Source organism: Megascapheus bottae, chromosome 14 (genome assembly GCF_031878675.1).
Source record: "Megascapheus bottae isolate mThoBot1 chromosome 14, mThoBot2.hap1, whole genome shotgun sequence".
Lineage (NCBI taxonomy): Eukaryota > Metazoa > Chordata > Mammalia > Rodentia > Geomyidae > Megascapheus > Megascapheus bottae.
Genome location: NC_143522.1, coordinates 26,529,336 through 26,552,096, shown reverse-complemented (window position 1 = coordinate 26,552,096; position 22,761 = coordinate 26,529,336). Strand labels below are relative to the sequence as shown.

At 48.0% G+C, this 22,761-nt stretch overlaps 1 protein-coding gene across 4 annotated transcripts in view; it reads right to left on the bottom strand.

The window, feature by feature from the left end:
* Positions 1-10,231: 10,231 nt before the first annotated feature.
* The window catches only part of Tunar (transmembrane neural differentiation associated intracellular calcium regulator), a 36,119-nt gene continuing 23,589 nt past the window's right edge, over positions 10,232-22,761 (bottom strand). For 2 of the 4 annotated variants that reach the window (XM_090344786.1, XM_090344785.1), the window contains one exon: positions 10,232-11,429. In XM_090344786.1, coding sequence (XP_090200912.1) covers positions 11,244-11,429 — 186 coding nt within the window. In that variant the 3' untranslated portion in view covers positions 10,232-11,243. Of the gene's footprint in view, positions 11,430-12,413; positions 12,490-14,499; positions 14,522-22,761 lie in introns of those variants that run through there. The other 2 variants (XM_090344788.1, XM_090344787.1) reach the window with 2 other exon arrangements.

The following is a 22,761-nucleotide window of genomic DNA, read 5'->3' as shown; positions in this document are numbered from 1 at the left end:
CACTGGTCCCCGAGATCCACTCTTCCCCCAATCTCCCTCATAGGCTGGCACAAACCACCAACAGAAGCTTCTGCCCTTGGGTTTCCAGATGGTCCAATCAGTGGGAAGTGCCAGCAGGAGGAGGAGGAGGAGGGGAGAGGGGAGACAGGGGGTGCTGTTTCCGCCCCATCGCATTACTATAGGCTGACCCCTCCCCGCTCTTACCCAGCAGAGCAGCCCCTCACACCCCTATTCATGCTACAGGCAACAATTCTGGCTCCATTACTTGTCCTGAGGTGGCACTTATGTGGTCCAGGCCTTTGAAACAGACCCACACCCAAGCGCTTGTGTAGTCCGCTGGCGTCACACTCTCAGAGGCACACAGAGTTGTGTTCCCAACAACTCGGAAAGAGGAGAGATAGGACATGACCTCTGGACCCCAGCCCACCTACAACCAATCAGAGCCAAGAAGGCAGTGAACTGGAGTCCAGAAACAGACAGAAGGGCCCGGATGACCTAGCACTGACTTAGGAAGCCAGGCGGTCATGGTTATCTTGCTCTCTTTCAACTCCATTCCAGTTTTCCAGGGTGGGTGGAGGTACAGAAGAGCCCTCGAGGCATCCCAAGCGGATTCTTCCTCCCGGTGGCTGTCTCCGAGCTCCCACCCTGCCTTAGCATGTAGGATCGCTGACCTCCAGTCTCCTGGACCACACAGCATGCGTTCTTCCGCGGGCCACCCCTGGCCTTGTCTGGCCTGGGCAGCGCTCCTCAGCCTTCCAGGTGAGGGCTATCCTGGGCAGGGCGGGCGAGGGGGGCTCACATGTTGCTCATGCCGTCTCACTCACCCCCTCCACTGGAAACGCACTCCCTGTGCTCTGGCGAATCCTGAGGGTGCTGCTTGCCCACAAAGTGTCAGTCAGCTCCGTGCTTGTCCCTGAGACCCCGTCTACCTCTGTGCTGCCTGCTTTCTACCCTCAGCAGACCCCGCCCCAGTCCGAGTCATTCCCTCTCATCCGGGTCCTTCCCATGGAGACACTCCATTCAAATCCTCATGTAGCTCCACGCAGCCCCGTGCCCACCCTCAGTGAGGGAGAGGCCGGCTCAACTCCCTCCATTCCACTTGGTTCCATCGAAGTCACCCACAGTAGGATTTTGTGTCCTAGAAGGGGAGAGCTGTAGCCTAGGGAGGACCACAGTGTGGGATGGGGACTCAGTGGTTTGCCCAGAAAGTCGAGCACGGGGGCTCCTCATCCCTAATAGACTATTTCCCCCTCCAAAGGCCCAGGAGCTCACTGCACTGGAGTGAACTCACAGCACCAGCCCGAACCATCGTGAACTTACTGAACCCGTGTGAACATATAACACCAGCATGAACCTCCGTGAACGTCCCGTACTGGTGTGAGCTCATAACACCAGCGTGAAGCACTGTGAACTCGCTGCACTGCTGTGAACTCGCCACACCCGGGGCTGTGGTGCCATCCACATGGCAGAATAGATTACAGATCCCCATTCTGGATCATTCACACATGTGCAAATTTATCTGTCCCAATTAGCACACTCTGTTGTGAACACTTCCGTTCCATGAAGAAGAGATTAAATCTCAAAAACTAAAGAGTCATGCTGAGGTCTTCTGGTTAGGAAGGATGAAGGCTAGGATTTGAACCTACAGAGTTGAACGCTGGGACTTTGTTCTTTATCTAACTCTGCATAAGTTACAGCTCTTTCCCTCTGCTGTTGAATTCCATTCTGCTGTCCTTGACCTAGCACTCCAAGCCCCACCCTCACTGGCACTCAGCCACGCACACAATCCTGAGAGCTAGGTTGCACCAGACACTTGGAAGGACAGCCATGGGTAGGCATTGGGTGCACTTGCATATATCTTGAGTTTTGGGACAAATCTGGGTCTTATGTACCCAACATGCTGCATGCCAGATAGACAAAGCCAATATTAACTCCATCTGGGCCAGGATTCCCAGGGCATAGGACTTCAAACACAGCTGTTAATTAAGAAAACAAATACAGGGCCGAAGCATGGCCTAGTGCGGGAGTGCTTGTTTCGCATGCACGAAGTCCTGGATTTGATACTTCAGTACCACGTACACAGAAAAGGCCAGAAGTGGTGTTGTGGCTCAAGTGTTAGCCTTGAGAAAGCTCAAGGACAGTGCCCAGGCCCTGAGTTCAAGCCCCAGGACAGGCAAAAGGAGGAGGAAGAGGGGGAGGAAGGCAGGCAGGCAGGTAGGAAGGAAGGAAGGAAGCAAACACAGCACATGTCTTGTCAGGACTGAGTGGCGCCCTTCTGGTGACACTGGGAACACACAGCCATGTCTTCTGCAGTGTGTCTGTCTGCTGTCACCAACAGGCTGCACAGGAGGAGCTGCCATCCGCCGTTTTCCACCATCCTATGCTGTAAGCAGGGCAGGTGGCTCTCAAACTAGTCACTTTCTCCTCCTGGTTCTGCTTCCCCACCTGGAGAATGCTGCAAATGTCCCTGGTGGAACAGTCCACATATTCATGGTCCTGGCACTCAGATGTCAGAGGTGTGGGTGCTAAGGGGAGAAAGGAAATCAGCATTCAGGAAGATTGTAGAGATGGGGTTCTCAGGAACCTTCAATCTTGATGTTGCACACAGACCCTGATGGGGTGAGAAGTGAGTCTGTGTACAGATTAGGTTGGGCTGTTTTGATGTGGGTGATGTAAACTCCTCCCCCTGACCCAAGCTCTGCCACCACCCCACTTTTACCACCCTACCCTACCCTTTGCTTTGCTTTCTTTTCTCTTCTTTGTTTAGTTCTAGAGTCCTTGGCTCAGGAATGGAATCGACTCTCTTCAACTCCAGGGGTCCTTGATTTCTCTCTGTGTCTAGACTGTGAAGTCTACACTGACTTCACTCTCTGACCAACAAGGAATGAGATGATGCAGAGCAAATCAAATGATAGGATACAGAGCATGATGGTCCAGTGTGGAAGTCCCTGTGTTGACCAACTGGCTTAGCACTCGGTGCTTCCACTCTTTAGCTCGATGGCCTCTCCAAGCCCCACAATTCCCACTCGAAGGACCTTCTACCATAAGCTCTTGCAAATACTCTTGAGTACTCATTTTATTCCGGCTACAATGATGATGTTCACTGGTCTCTCACAGCTTTGCTCTTCCAGGGACAGATGTTCTTTCTAAATTTTAGTTCAAAGACTCTCACCTTGGATCAGGTGATTAACTGGAAGTTGTTCAACTCTGAGCAGGTAGGAGTTTATTCTGATGGACTCATCCATGAGCCAATAGAAATAGTCAAGGACTGCATAGCGGTAGGAGGGAAAAGGGGACAGATCGTAGTAGAGTTCCAGCAGATAAGAGGAGGGTACCAGGCAGGAGAAGGAAGACCTATTTTTGCAAGCAGCTTTGTAGTGACCGCTACAAGGTACAATAGGAGATCACCTGTGAACTAGCCATACTGCTTGCTGAACAGGTCTTTACAAGACAGTGGATGGAGCTGTGTGTTCACAGAGATCTACATAAAAGGAAAATAATTCTACCCAGCGAGCTAATACTGCTGTCGCTTTTCCAGTCTGATTTTCCCTCCATCCCACGTGCATTTCTATCAGGTGATGCCGGGGTTATTGAGTTACCAATCTATTTTATTTACTTTGAGTTTTGTGAGATACATTTATGTCAGTTACAGTTTCTTTCAGCTAGACTTAAGCTGTTTCTTGCAAGAAGAGCTTCCAGGAAAATTGTCACTTATTTACTGGAGTCAACCAGCTCATATCACAAATTCAAAGTGCCAGGCTAGATAGGAACACGACCCATGCATACAACACTGGAAGTACGTGACTAGTAGAGGAGAAACAGACTTGCCATACACAAGAAAGAGCCTGGCCTTTGAAGCTTCATCCTGTGATTTCAAACGCACAGAACAATGTGACTTTTTCTTTAAAGGGAATATGTATCATAAGACTTACACCCTGAATTATAATACTGTGTAGCCTTGAGCTATGGAGTGGCACTTATAATCCTCCCAAATAATTTGAGAGACACAGAACACACACATTGGTTGTAAGAACTTTATGTGGGTATGTGGTTGGCATTTTTCTGGTGATAAATGATGCTTTCAACTGATGATCGGTCATTTGTTTATCTGCCTTTGTAGAATATTTGTTCATGTCCTTCGTTTCCTTTAAAGAGTTTGGTTGTCTTTTTGATTATTGAATTGTAGATGACAGGTTCACATGGCTCTGTCTCAGGACTTCAGCACTCCAAGTCCAGCAGCAGAGGCTTTAGAATTAACACACTAATGTAGTCTCTTTAGAACCAGGAACAGAGTTGCCAAGAAGGGCCCAAATGTGATCTGGTAATGACCCCAAAGGTTGGAGAATGGCACTCTGATGGTGGGAAGGAGGGGGACTGTGAAGGGAAGGGACAGGACACTGCAGCTTTCACTCCAAGAATTATGAATAGGAGTCTCTGACTGATGGCTGGGCAGGCTGACCAGGCATGGATTCCATCACCATTACGCTGGCATATGGTGCCTGAGGTCGGCCTCTCCTAGCCGGAGGTCTCTGAGATGAGTGGCTGTTGAGGTTTTTGCAGCTCTGCCTCATGGCTAGTCCACAGGGATGGATGGTCCTTCTGTCGGCTTTTGTGGTAGAAATGGTCCCTTTCTGGTTCTGAGGGCGGCTGTGCTTGGAGATAAGGGAGACGTGGAGGGAAGGCTTTAGATCTTGTCAGAAGTAGGATGACTCGCTTCTTTGTGCTTGTTCTGACTGATTCTTTCAGTCCCAGCAGGGCAGATGCCACTGAAGCATTCAAATAAAACTGGGTCTGAGGTTGCTGTGGCCACCGGTAAGACTGGCTTTGTACCCTGGAGCAGCTGTGGTTGGCTTACTGGCGTTCCAGACTTGTCCAAGCAGTTGATCTGCCTACTTTATTACCGCTTCATCCCCAGCAAACGTACTGATAAATGTCCTTTCGGTCAGAGTGTCAGTTATCACATCCAAATAACAACGCACTCGCTCAACAAGACAAGATTCCCCATAATGGCCCATGCTTGGCTGTCCTTACGTGGATTTTTGGGAGAGACCTCTACTTAAGGCCTCATTTCTTGCTGCATAGCATTAATGTCATTAGAACGGAATGGTTTGTGGGAATGGCACGTACAATTATAAAACTGTCAATTAACCACCACTGGCCATTCACAACTATCCATCACAAAGAACTCCCTCAGGTGGAGGGACCCTGTGACCCTGCCCGCTCCACCCAGACTGACCTTAAATTCTCCCAGATGCCTAAGCCTTTGAGCTGTCTCACTTATGATGTGCATTTCCACTCCACATTCACTCCAATAAACCTGTGCTTCACTTATTACTTCTGTGTGCTTTGCACAATTCTTTGTTCAAGACGAAAAGACCCCAAGACAACACCTAACTGGGAGCATAATCCAGTAATTGATTTCCTTTGATTACAGTACTTAAGATTATCTAGCCATAGTCTACTGCTTTCTTCACCTACCTGCTTCCACTGTCTGAAGCATCCTCTTGGTGACTCAGGGCCAATAATGAGCGTGTGTGTGTGTGTGTGTGTGTGTGTGTGTGTGTGTGTCTGTGTCTGTGTGTGTCTGTGTGTGTCTGTGTGTGTCTGTGTGTGTGTTGTTGTTTCTGGATGAATCTCTGCACATGTGGCAGGCTGCTGTCCAGGCAGGGAGCACACTCACTTTTCACAGAAGGTCTTCTCATGGAGATGTCCAGTCGTGACTCTGATCTCATTCTAGGAGTTTCCTTCTCTACTGGAAGTGGGAAAAGCAAAGAAGTACACCTCTCAATAGCCTTTTCTGAGAAAATTTGAGACATAGGATCTTGTTTCTCATGGCAACAAGTGACTCATCATCTAGAAAAGCACATGCACATATTTAGGAAGTACAGAAAATATATGTTCATTCCATCTGCTTCTCACAGTGTGTGCTTTCACTATAACCAGTCTGGGCTCTGGAAGTAGCTGCTAGAAAGTGTTCATCTGACCAAGGGATTTTTTTTTCCTGTGGAGAGCAATGAGACAGGGGGGTGGGTGGGTTTTGTAAGCAATGGAAAGTGGAGCCCAAGGCAAGGCAGGGTGACAGCGGCATTCCCAAGAAGGGAAAATAAATGACCCATGGAAAGGGAGTGGGAGGACTCAGGAGAGGAAAGAGATGGAGAAAGGAAGGAAAAGGGGTGAGGGCAGGAGGAAGGAGAGACAGGGAGAAAGAAGGAGAATGAGAGAGAAACAGGGAGATAAGGAAGAGGAGAGGAGGGACGGGAGGGGAGGGAGAGAAACAGAAAAGAAGTTGAAGGAGAATGAGGAAGGATCCATGCCTGCCCGGACAATCTCCTGATTTTGTTGATCTGTGTTGCAGCTGTATTTTTATTGCTGACCTGTGAGTCAGGTAGTATCACCTTGCTAAACATGAGGTGAAAAGCACAGAGCTCTGGCTTCTCAGGGTCAGGCTCCTGGCCCAGGAGGTCACACTAGATCCCATCAAATACACCCCAGAGGCTCTGCCCTTCAGCTAGCCACCAGTGATCCTCTGCCAACACCTGAGGCTGTACATGCTTTAGAAATTGTACTGGGTTTGAACTCAGGGACTTGCACATGCTAGGCAGGTGCTCTACTACATGATCCATGACCTCATGCCTCTGTGCCTCAGTTTTGAATGCTCTGATTGTTATTGTGAAGGTAACGTGCAGGGGTGCCTTCGTTGTTTTTGAGGTAGGGTCTGGTGTTTATGCTGTGGCCAACTTGAACTATCACAGTTTCTATTGACACTTTCTGCATAGCTGAGAGGACAGACATGTGCCCCCACACCCATGATGATTAATTGAGATGGCAGATAGTGAACTTTATGCCCCAAACCACAATCCTCTGGATCTCTATCTTCCAAGTAGCTAGTATTACAGGCATGAGGTCCTGTACCATCCCGATGTACACTGAGGAGAGCACCCAGGTCATGAGTTCCGGACATGGTGACCTATGCCTTGAACTTGCCCCACAGGACGACTGAAGCCTAAGTGGCCTTTGGGGAAGGAGTTCTGTGCTTGGGATCCTTTAAAGAGCAAGGCTCAGAGCCATAGCAGAATGTTGGCAAGGACCTTTGTGCTCAACAGAGAACGAGCCGGGAGGCTGTCACTGATTGCTGGTTGTTCCATACATTCTTGGTTCTTGAATCTAAAGTCTAAGATTAGAATGCTGCTCCAGGCACAGAAAAAGACCACGAAGTATAGAAAGATAGCAAGGAGTGATTTATTAGCAAAGCAGTGATTTATTACATCTAGAGCATGAAGGTAGGTGGCTCAGGTAAGGGCCAGACTGGCTGTGTGTGTGTGTGTGTGTGTGTGTGTGTGTGTGCGCGCGCGCACATGCTTTGGATTTTATCCAATCCGATGATGTCGCTAAGTGTCACAAACCTTCCTTGCAGAGGAGGCCTGGGTCTGCTCATTGGATCTTCTTTGCCCTTCATGGCTTAACCTTGATATCGCTGATTGCTTTTAATGGCTGGACAAGGGTGGGGCCATCTGGGGGATTTAGAATGAAATTCTGCAGCCTGGGGGTATTTCTTCCTTCCTGCTTATGTCTGCCTAGCTGCTTATACTAACCATGCAGCCATTTTAGCGTGTTCACAATAAGAAAACAGTCTTACCATGCATGCAGACAGGCTGTCTGGTCTGTGGTTGGTACACTGAACATTCATTCTGCCCAGCACACAGAGGACCCCCAGTAGGCTCACTGCAGGCTCTCATCTGAGGGGCCGGGATGAAGGGGGCCCGGCAAGCAGTGCCCTTGGCATGGGTGTGGGCACCACATTCCTGAGGACAAGGTTTGGTGGCCCAGTTCCTCTCCCAACCCCATTAGCCACCAATTATAACTTAGAGCTACTGGACTTGAACGGATCCTTCACAGTGAACCTGCAAGTTCCCAAGCTGTCCTCTGGGTCCTAGGAGATTCCTATTTGAGAAGTTAAATATCTTTGCATCAAACATAAAGGCTGAATATCCCACCGAGTGACTCCAGTCCAAGGCTTTGGCTAAGCAAACTCACTTTTCTGAGTTGTACCTTCTAGTCAGTTCAGTGAGGTGAAAAAATCAATGACAATGACATCAGACATATAAAAATTGTTGCAGTGATGTCAGACTGCCTCCATGTGGCACACAGAACTCCCCAGGCACTTCCCAGGGGCCAGGTCAGGCGCTGGTATCCTCACACAGTTCCGGAGACACACAGGGCTGGTGAGATGCCCTGGGCACTCAGAGAGTAAGAGGCAGATCTGGGATTCAGAACCACAGGGTTTCTGTCATAGGGCAAAGCGCCCTGCAGCTTGAAGCCACCACACTATGCTGATGGCTTGGCTGGCTCTACTGCCAGACCTGGGCCTGCTGAGACCCCTGCTGGGGTGGAGGTAAAACAACCGATCAGCCGCTTTCCCCAGGGGCAGCTGCATTGTGACAAAACCGTGGCTGGGCCAACGGGAAGTTGTGTGTTCGAGGTGAGGTAAGATCCTTAACTTCCCTTAGGCCTCACAGCCGTAGCCTGGACCACACGGTGCAGATGGCTTGGGGACAAGATAAAGAAATTCTGATTGCTCAAGGGACAACCAGATACCATCCAGGAGTCTGTGGTCCTTTTTATTTTTTGCCAAATACAAAATTATGAGGCAAAAAGAAAAAGCGGGCCAAAGAGGCAGAGCTTATTTGGAAGTGCCAAAGAAGATCTGAACTGCTTCTTGGCTACCAGTGGGTAGCCAATCACTAACGAGCACTGTGGTAGGGAAGCCCCGCCAGCCTGCATTCTGGGAACAGAGAGCAGAGACTTCTGGGAGCCAGAAAGAGAAACCCATCATCCTCCACAGAGCCCTGCCCCCTTCCCCCGCCCCTGCCTCTTGGGGGCCAATATCACATCGAGTCTTCTGGTCTGAGGTCTGGTTGGATAGATGAGTGCTACCCATGCCCCACTCCTGCACGGCTCTGCCCCAGGGGTCTCTGGAGGACACTGTGCCACCTCTAAGACCTTTAGTAAGAAGAGACGCTATCTGCTGGGGCTGGATCTTTCCCCAGCTGCCTTTCTGTGACTTTCCCTCAACCTCACCTGATCATGGAAGGTAAGGAAAGGTGGCTCCTCTCCCAGGGCAGTGGAACGTGTGGGTTCCAGTGTACGACTTCAGCGATACCGTCAAGTCCTGCCACTGTGGGTCGGTACTGAGCTGAGTGCACTCAGATGCTGGGGACCTAGGGCTGTGGTAGTTTGGGGAAGCTATGAGCCTCCAGTCTCCACTCAGTGAGAGCAGAATGAGACTGGGGTGGCTCTCAGGCCAGGCTGCAGTATCGGGACCCCTGAGGAAGAAGGGCGAGGGTTGTAAAGAAAATCAGAGACAGCAACACTGGGTTTGTTTGTTTTCCATTGCGCCTTTATTGTTTATTCTGTTCACTGATCAGAATTTCACACAGTGCCTTCTCCCCACCAATCCCTGTTCCCTCCCTTTCTAACCAGCCTTCTCTCATCTCAATCGCATTTCAGCCTCTCCCATTGCAATCGCATGATATTCTGCCAGTGTCAAGTTCCAGGGTTGTTGTTTACTTTGGGGAGACAAGAGGAAGGGAGAGGTGCAGAGCTGGCCCTCAGCAATACAAAAAATGATCGTTGTGCCTTTCCCCCGTTTCCTGTGACTTCTTCACCCTCCTCCCTCTGGCCGTCACTGGATGAAGGACGCAGACAGAGTGGAATTGGAATCCTGACTCCCTGGGAAGCCATGTGTTCTAGAGGAGCTCTCCCGCCTTTTCCTAGGATTTCTGCCCAGCACAGTGTATGCCTTAACTACACCTCTGGTGGGGAAAAGATTCTCTGACCAGTCAGTACTGAAGCCAGGTACTCGGGCCTTGGCTTTCTAAGAGAGCCCAAGGGCGATTCTCTGCTTGTGTCATCTCAGGAGGGAGGAGAGATCTGGAGGCTTCACTGAAATCCAACCAGGCAGTGGCAAAAGGAATCCTGACCATCTAAACCATGCCACAGTGGCCAGGCTAGGGCCCATCTCAATAGGGCAACAGGGGATGCTGTACTCACAGTGGGAAGCTGTGTTGTTCAAATCCCGCTGACTTTTGGCCCCAGGTGTCTTTCTAGGGAAGGAAGAGGCTCTGGTGCCAAGCCTTGCCCTTTCCTCCCACCTCTCACCACGGCTGAAAGTAAAACTGAGAAACGAATGGTAACAAGAATGAAGTAATAGCACTGTCGGGAGGGCAGTCACTCTGGGAACCAAGTCACACTCTGGGTCCTCGACAGTGTTGCTTTAAAATTCTTTTTTCCAAAGCTGCTCTGTCACTCGACCCTGGTTCATGCATCATTCTTAGTAAGGACGGAATGTACCAAGCCCTGCGTGCCTACCATCGCTTGTATATCTCCAGTACATGACTAAAATCCTCTTGACAAAACAGTCTTAAAACATGCACCAACCAAGACCATGGCTGGTATTGTGGGGGGAAAAAATGTCCCTAAGATCAGAGATAGAGACAGACAGAGGAGGGAGGGAGGGAGAGAAGAGGAAAGGAAGCACAAAGGTACAGAGGTAAGGGACTGAAGATGAGACAAGACTAGAATGGTGACAGAAAAGAATGTCGGTAAGTTAGGAAACAAAGCAACAAAAATCAAGGCCCATCACCATGGGTCCAGAAGTGCCTCTCCAAGTATTTGGTTCATGCTAAAAAATAGAGCACATTTATTAAAAATATATATTTATAAACCTTGATATGAACAGATACACATGTCAAGCCAATGATAAAAGAAAAATAAGTTATCTCCCAGTACCAAACAGACACGCCTGATGAGTGGAATCCCTTCGAAGGAATGGCCCCTGTGGATTTCAGCACAGAACAGCCCGTGTGGAGAGCTGGTCTTCGAAGACACACAGCCCTGCTGCATCTGCCCGGCTCATCTCTTCAACACTCTGGGAAGATGGATTTCTGCATCCATCCGCTCACACCTGGAGCCGACGGCTGGAATTCCACACCTGCTTCTGGGCCCTGTGCTAAAGACGCTGAGTTCCTTGTGGCCTGAACGGGTTTGGCTGGATTCATTGTGCTTTAGTGTCTGCACCTTGAAGCAGGAGCAGTTTGTGGGTGACCTTTTTCAGGAAGTTCGGAGGTGCATGGATGGAGAGCTGTGTGGAGGGCTTCAGTCCTTGCTGTGTGGGCTCACTGGTTTGTGGACACACGGGGCGCCCTGTGGCGCCATGGCAAGGCCTCTGGGGGCCCTTGGCGCTGTCACAGAGTGGTGTAGATGTATACAAAGATGATGACAATCAGGTTCAGGATGGTCCCAATGATACCCAGCATGGCCAACACACTCTCCTCTTTGCTCTCTTTCTCTTGGCCTCCTCTGTCTTCATCATTTCCACTCGTGATGACCATCTTGGTTGCAAGTGTCTTTATCTTCCTCGTCAGGCTAACCTGTACGCGCAAAGAGGCAGCACAAGAGATAATCATTTCCCAGCATCCCCACGGGGCATGGCTGGCAGGAAGGCGAGGGGGGCGGAGGATGAGGACGGGGTGGGGGGGGTCCTGTGAAGCAGGCACGGCGTTAGTAGATAGCATTCACACTACGTGAGCTGCAAGGCGGGAAGGCAGCCACACCCGCCAGGTGTGCTACCCAGGTAGGTGCAGGAAGGGTGTGAGGGGCAGCTCAGTCCTACCTGCCCTGAAGCTCAGAGGAGAGAGCCGAGGGCCCCAAAGACCCAAAGGTGGAAGAGAAGGCTCACAACACAACCATCCGAGTGGCGCCCTGCTTCACACATGCACAGTGGGACTCCCACGACAAACATGGAGATGACTGCCACACAATTCAGGACAGTGGCGTCCTCCAGGCCAGGGCCAGGTGGAATGGTGGCGGAGGCTGTGGGTGGCCCATGGAGTGCTGATAGGTCACTTCCTGTCTGCCAGGCTTGGTGGTAGGCACTGGTCTGTGTGTGTTTATCATCATTTTTTACACACTACTACGAGGATGTTTCACTCACTCTTTGGGACGCCTGATGCATTTTTTTCAAAAAGCAAAATTGTTTGCTTGGGGTTTATTTTGCTAGTACTGGGCTTGAACTCAGAGCCTGAGTGTTGTCCCTTAGCTCTTTCCCTCAAGGCTGCTTCTAACTGAGCCACACCTCTACTTCTGGTGTTTCGCTGGATAACTGGAAATAAGAGTTTCACTGACTTTCATGCCTTAGTTGGCTTGAAACCCTGATCTTTGATCTTGGCCTCCTGTGTAGATTATACACATGTGCCATTGAGACCCAGATCTTGTTTATCTGTTTACTTTTAAGGTCTTTAGTTTGACTATCTAGGGGACATAGCGTGTAATTTTTCCTATCAATAAAGATTCCAAAGCATGCATAAAACATATCATGTGTGTCAGCTTTCGGTGGGGATCTGAACAGAACCCACCTGATTAAACTTCTGGGCTCAGCATCTTTTAAGCCACAAGGCTTTCCATGCTTAAACGTTGTGATGGTGTTAACGAGACTGGGCCACAGACTGCCCAGATATATAGTCAAAGGTTATTCCAGGCGAGTCTGTGAGTATCTGTCTGGAAGAGATTAGCATTTGAATTGGTAATGGAGGAGAGCAGATAGCTATGTGTGGGCTTCGTGCAATCAGTTGAAATCCCAAAGAAAACAAAAGGGGGACATTTCTCAGAGCAAGAGGATTCTTCTCATTTAAGTGCCTTCAAGTTGGGACAAAAGCATTTTCCTGCCTTTGAACTTTAACCTTTGAACTTCACTCAGCTCCTCTTGGGACCTTAAACTGGAAGACACCCTATAAGTGACTTGCCCGGGTCTCTGGCTTGCTGCGTCAGCCTCTACCTGTTATCGGGCTGCTTCACCTCATACCTTTCCATCCCTTATCCACCTACTTTCTGTTGTGATGTATCTCAAAGAAATCGCAGATCTTGGGCCTTGAGGGTCTTCAAAATCACACTAATCAATCCTGTCTAATAGATCTCTGTTCATGTCACATACGCACACTATGTATTTTGCACATACTTCATGTCATACACATGTACATGATATGAACATATAGGAACATATGTATACACATACACATATATATACACACATATGTATATCTGAGTGTGTGCACGCCTGGGTTCTTCTCTGATGAACTCTGATGAACACAGGAATTGCATGACATCTCAGGGAATGTGTCTAGGAAGGATCAAGGAATCTCAGAAGATGAATCTGTGGCCCAGATACAAATGTGTGTAGGGCCCCAGCCCAACCCTGTGCACAAGAGCCCTGAAGGGGTTGGGTCACATCTTGTAGGGCAACCTGGGATTTGCAATGCAATGTATGAGAAGAGACGTCTGGGTGAAGGAAAGACTGCCACCTTCATGAGGTCCAGAAGAGCCAATGCAGCACCACCCTGTACAGTGGACAAGTGAATGAATGGATGTCCTCCAGGAAGTTTCTTTTCCCCACAACTGTGGTACTAAAGAGACTCCTAGTGGATTCTGTTCCTACAGCTCAGCTAGGGAAGGAAAGCTTCTCTTTGGTTTCCTTTCTCTCTTTCCTTCTTTCTCCTAAAAATAATGATGTATAACGAACATATAGAAAACGGTGCAAATGGCTCAATACACATATTTCACCAGGGCTCGAACCGTGGAAACTTCTACACCCCAGGGTCCCCCGCCCCCGGTGTCCCAGTCAGGCCCTGACCCTGCCTTCTTCCAGACACCCACTGCCTGCCCAGTACAGGCCAGTATGGCTCAGTTTGACTTCTCCATAAATTGAATCACACATGAATCAGACTTTTCTGTCTCCTACTGTTGTTTTGTGAGCTAAGATTCTACATAGCTGTGGCTCCCTAGTCCTCATTTTTGAGCAGTATTTTTTCCTGTTCCAGTGATTGGACTCATTCCACTGTGGAAGAGTAACACTGGTGTGAATGCTCTTGAACGCAATTCCTGCTACACCTATGTCCCTGCTTCCCCTGACAATCTCCAACACTAGCCAGGTTGAACGAACTGATTTGTGAGCACCCACGCTCCTTCCTGGGGCGAGCCTGCTTCTCCACAGTCCCACCTACCCCACCCACCCAGTGTTGTGATACATTTCAAAGCCACTGCAGCTGTGACTGCTCTTCTTCAATATTGCAGCCCGCACGCACAGCTGGACCTGGGTTCCATCTCTGGGCGTAGTTGTTCCTTTGGATGGGAAGTTTTTACGAGTGCACTCCCGTTGTCTACCTCTATACCCTGGACATACAATGCCAAAGCGCAGGGCACGTGCCTGCTCGGGCTTTAGGAGATACCTGCAGTTACTCTGCAGTGGTGTCTGTTTGCTTATTGGTAGATGAAGACCAACCACCCCCTTACTTTCACTGATGCCATAGCTCAGGAATAAAGTTCCTTAGAAATCCATTCCCTCTCCTACCCTGGATGTTGGTCTCACTATACATCATCGTGGTGTTCCTCATTTTGTTCTTACACAGGACTTTCGAGTCCTGAGTTGAGAAGCTTTTGAGTCCCTACCTCCAAGCACGGTGCCGGCAGGGAGCAGGAGCCGAGGAAAGCTGTGCCCAGTGAGCGAGCAGGTGCTGTGAGGGACGTGGCATCTCCCATCTCTGCAGGGCAGGGGATAGAGAGCCAAGGTCGGTCTTAAGAGATGTCATTAGTACCGCCCTAATGACCAAAGACCCATCATGGCAGCCACTCAAGCACAACGAAAGAGCCTGTCACGAAGGCTGCTTGGTATCCAAGGCTTAACTCAGATCTTTTCTGCCTTCACCCGAGATAGCTCTGACTCAGGAAGAAGCGAGGTGGATAATCAGGTCGGCTACGCTTACATTTGAAGATGCTGCCACAAGCCAGAGGCCCACGGCGGCTCCTCTGACCCACAGAGAGTTGTGCTAAGTTGTTGCTTGGGTCAACAGCTGGGTGTCTGTGTAGAAGCCATAGTGGGAGGATGGGCAGACTTCCAGGAGGAGGGCAGGGATACATAAGCGGGAAGCAGTTAGAACATGGTTTCCTTGGCACACAGCTGTCTGTGGCAGAGCTGTCTGTGTAAGATGGAGAGAGGCTGAGGGATCAACCTCAATGTCAGGGCAGCCATAGAAACAGACGAGAAAACAAGGACAAAATCAAACAAAAAGTAAAAACCAGGCCACATAATGTCTGACATAAAGCTTGCTACTAGAGTAGCACTTCTGCATGCTGGGATTGCTGAGTAGAGGGACTCGAGAGAAGTGACTAGAAAGAGGAAAGTTGATTTTGGGGGGAGGGTGACAGCAATAAAAATGTCTTAAACTTAAATTTTTTGGTGATAGTTGCATAACTCTGCAAGTCTACTAAAATCATCGAATTCTGTACTCTATAGGGGTAAAATTTTTGAATTATATATCAATAATTTTAAAGCTTGAAAAGAATATTTGCAATAGTTCCTAACAAATACATCTTACTAAAGGAATAATTTATTATTGAAGAGTTATAAAACTTTGCCCAAAAGACATAAAAGTATACCTAACATTAAACAAGGGAAGACAGTTGGTCATCAGTAGCTCATACTTGTAATCCTAGCTACTCAAGATGCAGAGGTCTGAGGGCCACAGTTCAAAGTCAGCCTGGGCTGAAAAGTCAGTGAGATTCTTATGTCAAACTAAACACCAAAATGAAACAAACAAAACACCAAAAAACCAAAATGAAATAACTAGAGCTCAAGTGATAGAGTGCCAGCCTTGAGTGAAAAACTCAGGGACAATGTCCAGACAGTGAGTTCAACCCCTGGACTGCCATGGAAAAAATAAAAGGAAAGACATACAATTTTCATGGAATACAAAACTACCCTAAAATTCCAATTTGTTCTAAACTGATTTATAGAAGCATTGCAGTTCCATTCACAATTCTGCATATTTCACAAGCAGATATTAAAATGTATAGTAAAGTGACAAGGTATAACAATAGCCAAGGTATTTACTAAGGAATAAGGTAGGGGACTCACTGTAAAAGATAAAGAAAGAGTTAATTCTAGTGCAGGGTGACAAAGAAGGATCCAACTTTAGTTTTCTGCAGGTGCTTAACCAGTTCTGCCAGCACAACTTGTTGAAGAGGCTGTCTTTCTTCCATTCTATTTTTTTTGGCTTCCTTGTGGTTTAATATCTGGGTCCTCAGTTCTATTCCATTGGTCTTCAGGCCTGTTCTTGTGCCAGTACCAAGCTGTTTTGATAATTATAGCCCTGTAACAGAGTCTAAAGTTTGGAATTGAAATTCCTCCAGCACCAAATGGATCAAAGACCTGGAGGTAAAAGCTGACACACTGAAAACTTTACAAGAAGGAATAGGAGATACACTAGGCCTCCTTGGCACAGGTCAAAACTTTCTTAATAAGGACAAAGAATCACAACAAATCAGAGAAAGGCTGGATAAGTGGGACTGCATTAAACTGCAGAGCTTTTGTATGGCAAAGGACATAGCTAGTAAATTAATTAGGAAGCCTACAGAGTGGGAGAAGATCCTCACCAACCATACAACAGACAAGGGCCTCATATCTAAAATATATCAACAATTCAAAAAATTGAATCACTCTAAAACTAAACTCCAAAGTAACAACCATCCCATTAAAAAATGGGCCAAAGACCTAAAGAGAGTCTTCTCTGAAGAAGAAACAAAAATGGCCTATAGACACATGAAGAAATGCTCAACATCTCTGGTCATAAAAGAACTGCAAATCAAAACAACTCTAAGATTCCACCTCACTCCAGTTAGAATGGCCAGGATCAGGAAAATGAATAATAACAGATGCTGGAGGGGATGTGGACAGGAGGGATCACTACTACACTGTTGGTGGGAGTGCAAACTCATTCAACCACTATGGAAAGCAGTGTGGGAGTGCCTCAAAAGGCTAAACATAGAGCTTCCCTATGACCCAGCAATTCCACTACTTGGCATTTACCCAACCATCCAGAAACAAGGGCATACTAAAGCCACTAGCACAACAATGTTCATTGCAGCACTATTCACCATAGCAAAGATATGGAACCAACCTATATGTCCCTCAGTTGACCAGTGGATCAACAAGTTGTGGTATTTGTACACAATGGAATTCTATGCTGCTGTCAGAAAAAATGACATCGCCCCATTTGTTAGGAAATGGAAAGACTTAGAAAAAATCATATTAAGTGAAGTAAGCCAGACTCAAAGGAACTTAGGCTCAATGGTTTCCCTCATTTGTCATAACCAGTAGAAACCTTGGGCTCTACTAGCAGAGATCTGTAATAGAGCAAAATCTTGATACATAAGGCCATATAGTATGAAGCTAATTGAAAGGACCTCCAGGATATTGAAACAAAAGCCATATAACAAATGATTGATGTCCTTAATGTACTATGTTATCTCTAATCTCCTTTGCTGTCCCTTGGGTATCTCATATTGTTATACTTTGTTATCTGATATATTGAATTTATTTGTATTTGGTTATTTGAAATTTGATAGGGAAGGGGGGAAAACCAAGATGGGTGGGGGGGGAGGGGAAGGTAATGGGTACCAAGACATGTGAAAGGGTATCAATGTATGTGAATTAATGCACCTTCTATCTGGCAAATATCATGTAACCCTTTTATTAATTACAATAAAAAATTTAAAAAAAGATAAAGAGGTGGGGACTTGCTGTAGAAGACAGAAAGAATGATCACACAGGCTCTCAACAATTAGTCGGCAAAAGAGAAGCTGAGCTCTGTGTATCCGATGATGCACTGGGCATCATGGTTCCTTGGAGAAACTCAGTGTCCATCAGAAATAAATGAAATTAAGTCAGCATTTCATAATTCCAGATTATAGCCAACTGCAGAAAGAAGACAACCTAAAAGCTTTTATAAGACAACAGAAATGAACAGATTTATGACCTTGGAGTAAAAAAGGATATCTCTGTTAAGAATTAAAAGCTGCAAGTGTAAAGGAAAAAACTTGTAATCACTTTAAACCTACAACCCTGTATATCTAACAATGTCATAGAGAGCAAAGCATGAAACCAAACCACTGGTTTACATCTCTAGCTATCTATCTAGGTGACTATATGGCATATGAATGATAGAAGTGCATATCATTCATACACACACATATACCAAACAAACAAAACCACAGAGAGCTACCATCAAGCTATCACCAAATTGACAAGAACTAATGTATCCAAGAAGACCACCAAACACTGACAAAGGCCAATTTACTGCTAATGTTTGGGAAAAACAGAATGGCATCATCTTCTCAAGCCAGGTGAGCCAGCATCTACCTCTCAGCTCATTCTCTGAACACACCTGACCACGTGTGCCAGAGTTTTGGGCATATAGCCAGCACAGCCCTGGGTCCCAAATGTGTGTGTCTGCTTTGATGGAAAATCCAGCCCTGCACTGCTGGAGGTGGAAGTGTGACAAAACTGGACATCCAGGGAGTAGCCAGGATTAGGGGGTGTTCAGAGGTACAAGCTGAGGCTTGCTATATTGCATTTTCTAAGAATGTCACTCTTGTCTAGTCAATAATCAGCAAATGAAAACAACCATAGTTGAATAATTGTATAGTTAAAAATGAAATGATGGTACTGATTTTAAAAAAAACTACTAATTAGTAAAACAACAATCAGATTCTAAAGACTGAGAATATCTACTGGGATGCAAACTGCAAGGTAGTAGAAAGCCCACCACTACTGCAAGCCCACCACTGTCCCCACATCTGAACCCCTAAAGTACCATGGAGAGGGGGCCATGATTCTGCACACAGTCCCTGTAGGCCACAGCAGGCACATAGTTAGGCTGTATGTCTTGGGGAAAGAGCAGTACAAGTAGCCAGAGCACAGTCTGCAGGGAGCTGGGAAAGCTGAGAGGCATCAGGGCTCTGCATGGTTCCTGGATTCACAGCCAGCCAGGCCATACTGGTGTCCACACCCTCCTGTAGGCACAGGCACAGCCATGTTCCTCTGGAAGATTGTCCAGCTCAGCACCAGAGCCAAGGGGATGGCTCCTGCCTTAGGGGTTCCATCTTAGGAGGGGGAGTACGAACTCTGGTTCATCCTAGCCATTTGGCCCAGGTGAGTTGCCATGGGCTGCTGCCTGGAGCCAGGTTGTCCTCTGCCCTTGGTGAGGCCTGGTTCATCATTGACTTCTCGGCCATGAACTACACACCCCAGCTGTAAAACCAGTGCCCTGGCTTAAGGCTGTCAGAGTACATTTTCCATCAGGACCTGTTCCAGGCACTTATGGATGCTCTTTCGTTCTGCTGGATTCTCGCCTACCTCTGAAGAACCCCTGGAAAGAATGGGAAGTGCTGATGGCATCTTCTGACGCCTCCTCATCATTCTGGAATTCACCACTTTCCAGCAGCTTCCTTCTCCCTCCCTGCTCCTTCCTCCTACCCAGCTTATTTGTTTGTTTTCAAACAAAATACCTATGACTTGCACCCCAGGGACTACTCCTCAGCCTGGAAAGCAAACAAAAGCCAGTGCTCCTATCTCCTGCAACAACTCTGTCCCTGAAAATTCCATCAGGGGAAATAGCAACAGCTGGGGTGCCACAGTGTGATGCAGGTAGGATGCCTCATCCCTCTGAGTATAAAATGGAGGTGCTGTCACATTTAGCTTGCTGGGGTAAAGACAGCGCTGCACACTGCCTAGCTGAGTGGATGGCAGTGGCTGTGACTAAATGGTGGGGGTGGTGATGATGGTGATGAGAGCAGCAGGGATGCAGTGGATGGAGCTCCCTGGTCTCGGGGCTCTGAGAGCCCTGTTTTCTCCAGGCCTCCTTTCCATGCTTGTGGAGACTCCCTTCCTCACCACAACCCCTCCCTTGGAATGGCCCATCCTACAGCTTACTCTAGGAAAGGGTTTCTAGCCGTGTGTGTGTGTGTGTGTGTGTGTGTGTGTGTGTGTGCGTGCGCATGCAGGGGGGACTATCCTCCCCTCTGAGTGCCTCATCTCTGGAAGGCCACTGTGCCTCTTTGCCTCTTCTGATTGGTGGCAGGTGAGTGCTCTGCACTCAGGCACAGGGCACCTGCTCTACCTTCCTGCGGGCTAGATCTGCACCCTCGCCCCCCCTGTTACAGATGTCTGGACACTTCCCTCTCCTCTAGCTTCAGATAGTCTTCACGTCCTCCACATGGCTGTTGACATGAGTGGTTTTCTGATTTTGGACTGTGTCTCATCAACCAGGACTCGGCCACGATTTGCCATGGTCTCCTGCCTGTGCCTCATGGGCTCAAGGAGGTGCAGGGAGGGTTTACAGAGCCAGCCACAGAGGCTGCGACTACACACGAGGCACACAGCATCCAGAGCCGCCTGCTGAGAATGGCGACTTCTCCACCAACAAGCCACTCAATGGTCAACGTTCAACTGGACACTGAAAATTACCACTCACTGGTACATTACAGGGCCGTGAAAAATGACATGTGGTAAAAAGAAAGCCACCTATACAAGGAAAAAAAATACAGGAGATAAAAATCTAGGTCCACTTATGACTGCAAGTAATCTTTCTGGAACTTTTTGTGAAAAAAAAAATGCCCTGGGATGGTGGGGTGGGGAATTCAGAAATTTCCTGCAACATTGATTACGTTGTTTTTCTTCTATCACGCTCACAGCAATCAATGCACGTGCAAAGAGACCAGAGCATCCCCAGGTCACAAGAATAAGGTGTTCCATGCCAGGGTGTGAGCGGAGACCTGCCACCTCCACCTGCCCTGCAGGAGACTGGGCTTGAGCAGAGAGAGAGGCTGTAGCTGTGTGAAAACCGCAAAGGGTCAATGTTGGATGGCTCTCAACCATAGCACAGCTTCTCTCCCTGCCTGGGAGTTGGCTTCGGTGTCCTTTAACACTCGTCAATGGGAATTCCTGTTTCAACATAATGCTTGCCTCTAAACAAAATGTTTGCTCTCGTGTGCTAAAAGACATCACATATTAAAAATAAAAAGGAGCCCTTTCAGCCCCTCCTCAGCCAGTCCTCCAGTCCTTGCTGGCTGCCTGCTCTGGTCCCCAGAGCTCAGGCTCAATTGTCATTCTGAGCATTCTCCCTCTTGAGAATATTTTCATATTTGGGGGCAAGGACGGTTTGTTCTGATCTTATTCACAAGACACGCGTCTGCCTGGAAATCCAGAACAGGCGGCTGACAGACCTGGAAGGTAATGGCTAGGTTTTCAAGCTCCTCCACGGGTATCCTGGGTACTCACCAGCACACCGCAGTGGGGAGTCTCCTCCCAAACCAAATACCTCTACGAGGGGTCTGTGCCCGTGCTGCTGGCCCCAGAGTGGCCTGAGTTGATTCACAGCTACTCAAGGAAGAAGGCAGCTAGGACTTCCCTAGTTTCTGAAATCTGCTCCCCGGAGTTCTAAAGTATCACTGAGGAGGGAAGACATGCGAAGTGTTCAACCCTACTCAACACAACTACACAGTTATTAGTATTAGTTACCGTGATGGCTTTCTAGTTACCAGAAGTTACTGGACCTACCTTCTCTCCATAGCCAGTTAATTACCTTGTAGCTGCACATGGTAATAATCAAAGCTACTAATTAACTGGTAGGCACAAAGTGTGGTCATCCATCCATCTATCCACCTACCCCAACTGTCTGTCCATCCATCCATGTATGCATATATCCATCTATCCATTCGCTTCCTCTGTCCACCAGTTCATCCATTCATCTGTCCATCCATGTGGCCATTCATCATCTATGCTTCCACCCACCCAACCATCCTTCCATTCAACTGTACATGTGCATCCATCTATCCATTCTCTCCACCCATCCATCCATCCATTCATCTTCCTATCCACTCCACAAGTAATCTTTAAACATCTATTATATGCCAGATTCTGTCTAGTGTACTGTGTTGCGTCAGCAGGACTATGAACAAAAATGAGTTAGTGCCACTTTAGAAACAAGAAACGAAGCTGAAATAAGTGCAGAATACCCTTAACATGCCAGGAACTATTTGTAGAACCAGTGATAAGGCAGTGTCTAAACTCAATCAGGATATGAACCCAGTAACCAAGGGGTGCTGTTTTCCAACACTGCTCAGTGTCTGCCTTGTTTCTACAGCGAAATTTCTACAGTGAAATACTACATCCCACTTTTGTGCTTACTCACCACGGGGCCTTTGCATGGGGCCTGGTTTGCATAACTGCTTCTCCTCTCTGAGAAGCAGGCCCAGCAGCACCTCCAGGAACTGTTTTCAGATTGCATTAGCATCTCCTAAAAGCATTACTTTATTTGGGTCCTTCCCATTATGCATGAGCTCTTGGGAGGAATGAACCTGGGTCGTATTAACTCCCTATCATCTGATCCCTGACCTACTCTGAGGTTGCCGTGGTGCTCGGTGAGCCAAGTGAGTGAAAGGGTTTGTGGACAGATGGGGGCCAGATGGTGGGGGGAGATGGATGGTGGGTGGGTAGATGGATGGATAGATGATGCATGGATGGCAGGTGGTTGGGAAGGATGGTGGATGTGTAGGTGGGTAGATGGACAGATGGAGGATGGATGGATGGTAGGTGGCTGGATGGGAGGATGGTAGATGTGTGAGTGGGTAAATGGACAGATGGAGGATGGCTGGATGGATGGATGGGTGGTAGGTGGCTGGATGGTGGATGTGCGGGTGGGTAGATGGATGGAACACAGGGATCCTGAGGAAGCCATTTTTCAGGTGAGAGGAGGAATAATATGGGACACACACACACACACACACACACACATGCACACATGCACACACTGTATTTCAGGCAGATATGAACTTTGCTGGGACACCCAGATCCCACTTTGTAGGACCAGGCCT